Below are 8,329 nucleotides of genomic sequence, written 5' to 3' on the forward strand. Positions count from 1 at the left end.
CAAGGTTAAAGAATCCAAGTTTATTAAAAACATTCCAGCAAAAAAGGAAGGTGGAAAGAGAGGGGCCCAGCCCACCTCAACTCTTCCGTGTCCTCCAGAACAAACCCACCAGTTCGTATCCGGCAAACTGGCTCCTTCGCCATTGGGATGGACCCCCTAGGATCTTCTCTGCAGTGCCAAAGCAGGATGGGAAGCCCTAATCCTCGGGGCACTGCAGGAAGTCAAAGGTCACGTAGCCCACTTCGTCCACCTGGTTCGCCTCATGCCGAGAATTCACACGCCAGTAGAAACGGTCCTGGCAGAAGTGGGCTTTCCCTGCGGGGGAAAGGCAAGTACAAGAGAGGTGATGCCAACCCTCCCACAGACACATACAGAAACAGCAGCAAGATTTTTACCATCGTCCCTCTTGCCCATTCTGGATCTTTCCAAGCTTTTCCTAGGACGCCTCCATCTCCCCCCACAGAGATGTCGGAGGGCAGAAAACCTCAGTGTCCAATGTTTGGCACCGAGCCTGGCACACAGTCAGAGAAACTACTGGGACACCTGGGTGGCTCAGCTGGTTAAGTGTCTGCCTTCCACTCAGGTCATGATCCCAGGATTTAGTCCCACATGGGCTCCTTGCTCAGCAGGGAGCCTACCTCTCCCTCTGTCTGCCACAACCCCTGCTCGTGCTCCCGCGTGCTCCCTCTCTCTCTCTGATAAATAAAGGAATAAATACATATATAAAAAAATAGATCTTTAGGGGCGCCTGGGTGGCTCAGTGGGTTAAAGCCTCTGCCTTCGGCTCAGGTCATGATCCCAGGGTCCTGGGATCGAGCCCTGCATCAGGCTCTCTGCTCAGCAGGGAGCCTGCTTCCCTTCCTTTCTCTCTGCCTGCCTCTCTACCTACTTGTGATCTCTGTCGGTCAAATAAATAAATAAAATCTTTGAAAAAAAAAATAGATCTTTAAAAAACAAAAGAAAGGAAGAAACTACCAGGATCTGATCTGCCCTCAAACCCTTCCAGCGCTCCTGCGTTCCCTCTGCTCCACACCAGCCACATCGGCCTCTGGCTGCTCTTTGAACACATCAAGGTCACTCCTAGCTTTGGGCCTCCGTGCTAGTTTTTCCCTCTGCTTGGAAGCTTCTCCGCCAGACTGTCCGAGGGCTGTCATTCAACATTCATTCATTCATTCATTCATTTCATTGACTATTTATGGTGCTCAGCACCATTAGGGCCACTGGGGGGATGAAGCAGAGACAAAAATGCAGGCACGATCTCTGTTCTGCGAGGCTCGCATTCCCATGGGATAAGAGAGACGATTAATAAGCAAACATGTAAGTAAATGAGACTGTGACAATGTAGAAAGCTATGAAGGAAATAAAAACAAGGGGCGCCTGGGTGGCTCTGTGGGTTAAGCCTCTGCCTTCGGCTCGGGTCATGATCTCAGGGTCCTGGGATCGAGCCCCACATCGGGCTCTCTGCTCAGCAGGGAGCCTGCTTCCCCTTCTCTCTCTGCCTGCCTCTCTGCCTACTTGTGATCTCTCTCTCTGTCAAATAAATAAATAAAATCTTTTTTAAAAAAGAAAGGGAAAGAAAGAAATACAAGCCAGTGAATAACTCATGAGGGCCGGGGAAGGCCTGTTTGAAAATAGAGCCTAAGCGCTGAGAGCCGAAGGGTAAAAGGGAGGCAGCCCTCGGACAGTCTGGCGGAGAAGCTTCCAAGCAGAGGGAAAAACTGGCGTGGAGACCCAAAGCTAGGAGTGACCTTGATGTGTTCAAAGAGCAGCCAGAGGCCGATGTGGCTGGTGTGGAGCAGAGGGAACGCAGGAGCGCTGGAAGGGTTTGAGGGCAGATCAGATCCTGGTAGTTTCTTCCTTTCTTTTGTTTTTTAAAGACCTATTTATTTGTATATGTATTTATTTCTTTATTTATCAGAGAGAGAGAGATGGAGCACGTGGGAGCACGAGCAGGGGTAGTGGCAGACAGAGGGAGAGGTAGGCTCCCTGCTGAGCAAGGAGCCCATGTGGGACTAAATCCTGGGATCATGACCTGAGTGGAAGGCAGACACTTAACCAGCTGAGCCACCCAGGTGTCCCAGTAGTTTCTCTGACTTTGGAACAGGTCTGGAATCACCCCCAAGACCGTGGCCCTCAGCTCCTAACCACTCCCTACTCCTAGAGACTATCTTGATGGTATTCAACGAGCAGTATTGCTTGGACCAGAATATTTGCAAAGGAGATGGTGAGAAGTGAGTGTTTTGGTAGTAGAGTCAACAGAACTTGTCAACCAACTGCATGTGAGTGGTGAGGAAGAGAAAACAAGTATAACTCCAGCTATCATCCCCATTTTACTGACGGGAAAGCTGAGGCACAGTTATGGATTGCCTTTTTTTTTCTTTTTAATCACTGTATCTCCCGTGTCAGGACGCGCCTGGCATATTATAGGCACTTGATAAATATTGTCATATAAAGGAATGAGCCTCCATGCAAACCTTGTGTCTCCCCTCCCCCCCTACTGTGGGGGAAAGAGCTTCCAGCCAGGGACGTAGGAAATCTGGGTTGTAGTTCTGGTTGTTCCCTTGTGTCCCTTTATGATCTGGGAAAGGTCCCTGCCTCTAGAGGGAACTTCATCTGTGCTGGGGAATTTTTTTATCCGTCTCTTAGAATTTGACCAATCAATTAGGCCACTAGCGTGGGAATTGGGGCGGGGCGGGACCCGACCGCGGTCTGCAGCCGTGCTCACCTTGGTACTGGAAGACGTTGTGCGAGTTCGAGGGCACGCCGGGGAACACCTGCTCCACCGAGCCGAGGCTCTTGGGATCGACGGTCTGCGCCTTCACGTTGAAACTGCAGAAGTGGGGAAGAGACAGGTGCTGAGCCGAGGGACGGCGGATGGCGCCCGGGGTCCCCCTGCCGGCGGTGGCCGTGACTCTCACCTCCAGAAGCGCTGCCAGCTGAACAGCAGCACCTTCCCCCCGCCTTGCGGGAGGGCCCCAGTGACTTGGGCCACCTCGGGGCCCAGGCCCAGCTTGTCCAGACGCCTCGGGCCTAGCACCGACGCACCTGTGTACACCCACACTTGGCGCCCTGCAGGGGAGAAGAGCCACATCGGTTTGGGGGCAGGGAGTGGACACACATTGTCCTTGAATGTTAAGAGGAAGAAGCCAGCGAGGCCTTTATGCGCCCAACGTGCCCTCAGTCTCGGTGCCCACGGAGCCGAACCGCTCGGTAGGACCGTGCGAGGGGACGGTGAAGAGCGGCTAAATGGCACCCGCCAGAAGGGGGCGCCTTTTCCTAATCCGCGGAAAATGTTTCGCGGATTACCCTCGGTCTCTTGGTCCTCCTAGATTGGCAAGGATGTGGACGGCGGGGACGGGGGAGGAAAAAGGAGGAGACTAACCAGAGAAGAAGAAAATCTTCTTGGTGAGCGGGTCCTCGAAGACGGAGTCCAGCTTGCGGGGCAGCGCAGGCCACGAGTCAGTGATAAGGAAAGGGCCCTGCACCGGGCGCCTCTTGCCCTTGGAGAATCGCCAGTACTTCCTGGGCACGAGAAAAGGGACCGGTGGGGCACTGAACTTTGAACCGAAGGACAGTGGCCAGAGAGGGGCAGGCACGTCCCTCTTCGCAAGTTCCCTTCCCCAGCCACACATCCCTGCCCCCTTACCCATCCTTGAACAAATGCAGACGGTTCCTGATCTCTGCGATGGCATCGAAGAAGTTCACTTTGCACATATCCTCTGCAGGGTCGAAAGTCACTGTAGTTGTCTCAGAAGGGCCAACAGTGGGGGGACCTGTGGGGCCAGCTGCAGGGGGGCCTGTGGGACCAGTAGTGGGGCGCTCTGAGGGGCGGACAGTAGGAGGCCAGGTAGGGCAGACGGTCGGTGGAGCAGTGGGCTGGACGGTTGGAGGCTCTGGTTCAGGGTCCCGGCGAGACCCTAGAAAGAGACAGCTGTTGAGATACCCTCTACTGTGTGCAGGTCGGCACTGGTATAATATACGCGGCCCCAAACCCCATGAATGAGGCCCCTGGCACTCCCTCTCCTCACTTTGGGTGTTGGACCTGCATTCCTCCAACGCTGATAGGCTGATTTTTTCCCCCCTGTACATTCACCTTTCATTCCAGTTATGTCTGTCCAATCCCTGGGCTGTGTTGGGCCCTGACTGGGCCTTATGAACCCAAGACATGGAGGAGCTCTCCCTCCCCCTCCAGGCTGGTGGGAAAGAAGTGTGTTCTGGGCACTCAGTTAGTGCTAAAAGCTTTATAAACTCACATTAGTTCATTTGACTTAAAAAAAAAAAAAGGCAAGTACATTCTTTAATATCTCCATTTTTTAAGTGAGAGAATAATACTAATGATTATAAGTGATAACAATAAAATATTCAACACTTACATGGTGGTTACTATATGTCAGGCATTATTCTAACTCATTTAAACCTCCTAACAACCTTGTGAGGCAGATACCATTATTAGCCCCATTTCACGGTGAGAAAAATGAGGGATGAAGTAACATCTATAGTCACCTAGCCAGGAAGTGGCTGAACTGGCATTTGAACCCACATCTGTCTCAGTCTAGAGTCTGGGCTCTTTATCCCCATCTCCAAACACTGACCAGGCAGCAATTGGCCCTACTGGCCCCAGGCTTTCCCACAGATTAAGTGTTGAGGTCCCCACTGCCCCCTCCCCTACCATTTCCCCATTCTGGGTACAGCGACAAAACCCAGCCCTGCTCTCTGTACCCTCCGCATCCCTGCTCCAAGCCTCACCGTACAGATACTGGATGCCCTTCACATCGTCCTCATGCAGTGGGGGTCCCTCGGTGAAGCTGTACATGGGGTACATGAGCGCTTCTGGCACCGATGAGTGATCTAAGCCCAGAGCGTGGCCGAACTCATGGGCAGCCACAAGGAACAGGCTGTATCCTGGAGAAAAGAAGTCTCTGAGATAGGAGTCCTGGGCGGACCTCCGAGCCCTGGCCATCCCTCCCCCAAAACCGCTGCCCCCACCCTTGATCCCTGCTCACCTTGGTCAGGGCAGAAGCCCCACTTCTTGTCTCTGTCGAAGTTAGAGGTGGTGGCGCACCAGAGGTGCCCATCTCCGCGGCCCTCCCTGGTGCAGGTCGAGTACTCCTTGCCCAGGAAGATGAAGGGGAAGACACACGGCTCCCCCGCGGAGTTGCCCCCGGTCGCCGCGGAGTCGACTGGAGAGACAAAGGGCCTTGGGTGAACCAGGTGAGGGACCCAGTAAGGGACCAGGTGCGGGCCAAACAGGGAGCTAGACAATCCTGGTGTCCTGTTTTAAAAGCCTAGGGGAGGCTGGGGACGTAGCGGGCTAGGTGGTGGGCGGGGCCTGGGGACCGGAGACTAGGGGAGAGGCAGCAGGCTAGGCTAATAGGTCAAGACACAGAGATGCCGGGCGGGCTCGTGGACCTCAGGGGGAGGGGCTATGATGGTGGACAGGGACGCCGCGATCCTGAGGCCCAACGAAGAGGGGAGAGACAAGCCAATGGGTGGAGGAGCCACGTTTCCGGGACCAATGAGGAACTAGGGGGCGAGGCTTGAATCCGGTAGGTGGGGTCCAGGTACCTCGGGTTGGGCAGAAGCCGTAGAGTTTGTCTTGGTCGTAGTTAGCGGTGGTGGCGCACCAGCGGTGGCCGTCCGAGCGACCGTCAGTGGTGCAGGTGGAGTAAGATTTGCCCTCGAAGGTGAATGGAAACACGCAGGGCTTGCCGTCCCCATTGCCGTTCTGGGTGAAGAGTCCTGGGGAGGCGCACACGGTGACCCGAAGGCGCCATGAGTTTAACGACCCACACACCCTCTGTGTACTCCTTCCCTCCTCTCCCCATTTCACATTTCACAGGGCCCAGAGAGCAAGAGAGTAACTTGCAGGCCGCACGGCACTAGTGGCAGAGCCGAGATTTAAACCAAGGGTTTTGGCCCCTCGAGGGTGGTGGGCGCCGCTCACCCCCGCCGCGACCCCGCACTCACTCTCGCTGGGGCAGAAGCCGAACCGGTGGTCAGTGTCATAGTCGGCCGTGGTGCTGCACCAGGCCACGTTGTCGGAGCGGCCGTCCGTGGTGCAGGCGGAGTAGGAGCGGCCCTCGAAGGTGAAGGGGAAGTGGCAGGGGGCGCCATCTGAGTTTCCGAAGTAGGTCGGAACCACTGTAGGAGGAGGGGGGGCAGGGTCAGGGCGCCGGGCGTTGAAGAGAAGAGAAGGGAATGGGGGCCAGGGAGGCTCAGGATCTCACCGACGCCCTTGCCCAGGGACCACAACTCTTCATCGTCGAAGTGGGCGTCTCCCTGAATGCCCTGGCCAGGAGGAAAGGCGTGTGCCAGGAGCCCGTCCTTGCCATCGAAGGGATACCCATCTCCGTGCTCTGGAGAAGCAGGTGGAGAAGAAGGGAGTTAGCCGAGTGCAGTTGTGCAGCTGGCGCGCTGCCCAAGGGCGCTGCAACGAATGTGGGCTGAGATCCCGTCTCCGAGCAGCTGTCCGAGCCTCGCGTCCCCGCGCTGTGCCGCGTCGGGCAGGAGGGGGCGCATAAGGGCCAGCGGCGGGCAGAGCTGCGGGGACAAGCGAGACTAAGCCGGGTCCAGCGCCCGCTCTATTCTCTCGTGGTCCTCCCTCCGCTGTCCCCATCCAAGACCCTCCTGGCTTTCCCCTTCTCGCGTTCTCACCCCTAACACCAAACTGAATGACGATGTCGGCTTCGGGGCCATACACCCGAGTGAAGGTGAGGGGTGTCACTGCGCTCCAGAGCGCGAAGGCGCGGGCGAAGGCGTCGTCGATCACGTCGCGCGGCAAGTCTTCAGAGTAGTTTTGGATCCTGCAGGGGGGAGATCAGAAGTGAGGCCGGAGCCGGTCCAGTAGCGACAGCCGGTGTCTCAGCGACCTCGATAAAGCACAAGGCTTCCTGCGTTCCAGGCTTTCATCTACAAGGCCCTTTCAGACGCATTTTCCTCCTGGGACGCTCACAGTGGCCCCAGCAGAGGACTCAGGATTGCGTGCGAGACCCATTTTTCTGAAGGAGAAACAGGGGCGCCGAGGTGGAGACACTTGCCCGGGGCTGCACATTTAAACCCAGTGTTGGGGCTAAGGACGAGATCGCCGCCGGCGCGGGGTCTGGCCCTCCCGTCCCCCTCCTCCGCCGGACCCGGTGGCGCACCAGTAAGTGATGTCCTGGTGGTGCCACTTGAGGTCGCCCTCAAAGGTCTGGAACCTGCCCAGGTCCGGGACGCCGCAGCGCGGGGTCCGCATGGCCTCCAGGGTGGTTTTGTCCAGCTCTCCAGTCTCGGGCAGAGACAGGCGCCTCTGGAGAAGCCGCAGCGCCGGACTCAGGGACTGTTCTTTGTCGTTCATCTCGCCCACGAGAGTGTAGCCATAGCGAAACAGATATTCCTGGGGGGTGGGAGGGTAGAGATAGTCCAGAGCCCTGACTTTCTCTACCCTCCCCTGCCTGGATTCCATCTGTCTAGGTACTCAGGGACTAGCAACTACCCAGGACTTGGTACCCTGGATACCAGTGCTGGTGCTCACCCACTAACTCCCTTCCCTGCAGACATACTCGGCTCCTTCCCACCCCTGGAGACCCCTGGCCCGTGCCTACCTCAGGGCCCCCTAGCATTTACCGCTGTGCACCCCCAGCACCTGCCCACTCCAGAACCCTCCATCATGTCCCATTGTCCACCTCGGAAACCCTTATTAGCCATTCCTGCCATCACTGTCCCAAGCCTCCACAGGACCTCCAGGACCTGATCCTGGACACCTCTATTCTCCAGACATGCCCATCACCCCCAACTTGCCCCAACGTTATCTCCTCTGAGCCCCCATGCTCTCCCTGCGGCTCCTGGCCAGCCTTCCCCAACTCCAGACGGTGGGGTAGCCTACCTGTGCCAGCTGCTTGTCAGTGAGATTAGCTCTCCAATCTCCCGGAAAGACCACCAGGGTGGGCTGGTGTGGTCTGGGAGCCGCAGAGCAGCAGCCCAGCACCAGGAGCACCAGCACCAGGGGCTGCCTGGGGCTCATGGTTAGCGTAGTGGTGTCTAGCTTTGAGCTGTCCCCGTGGGGGCTTTAAGAAGGCGCTATTAACTGAATCAGTAACCCCGCCCCTCGCTGGCAGGCGGGGGCTGACTCAGGGGATGGGGTGTGTTGGGGTGGAGGGGGCAGCCCCAGCATGAGAAGGCAAAGAAAGGGCTTACACCACCACCACCTCTGCCCCCCTGTCCACAGTTCCCAATGCCGAGTCAGGCAGGACCCCAGACCCTTCCCCTATGGGCAGGAAACCACAGGCCCATAGGGGAAGGGTTGGGTTTTGCAAACTGCAGAGCTTGTGGGAACTGAATGAAAGCCAGG

At 56.8% G+C, this 8,329-nt stretch overlaps 1 protein-coding gene across 1 annotated transcript; it reads right to left on the reverse strand.

The window, feature by feature from the left end:
* Window positions 1-8,032, reverse strand: MMP9 (matrix metallopeptidase 9). The gene is made up of 13 exons (XM_080814110.1): window positions 7,865-8,032; window positions 7,143-7,375; window positions 6,655-6,803; window positions 6,228-6,356; window positions 5,968-6,141; window positions 5,566-5,739; window positions 5,004-5,180; window positions 4,747-4,902; window positions 3,647-3,917; window positions 3,383-3,522; window positions 2,919-3,069; window positions 2,726-2,829; window positions 1-315 (listed from the first exon to the last, which is right to left on the reverse strand). Exons 1-13 carry the CDS (start codon window positions 8,000-8,002, stop codon window positions 197-199), a joined length of 2,115 nt encoding a protein of 704 aa, XP_080670236.1. The 5' UTR covers window positions 8,003-8,032; the 3' UTR covers window positions 1-196.
* Between the last annotated feature and the right edge of the window lie 297 nt (window positions 8,033-8,329).

This window comes from Martes martes (assembly GCF_963455335.1).
Source record: "Martes martes genome assembly, chromosome: 9".
In the NCBI taxonomy this organism is placed as follows: Eukaryota; Metazoa; Chordata; class Mammalia; order Carnivora; family Mustelidae; genus Martes; species Martes martes.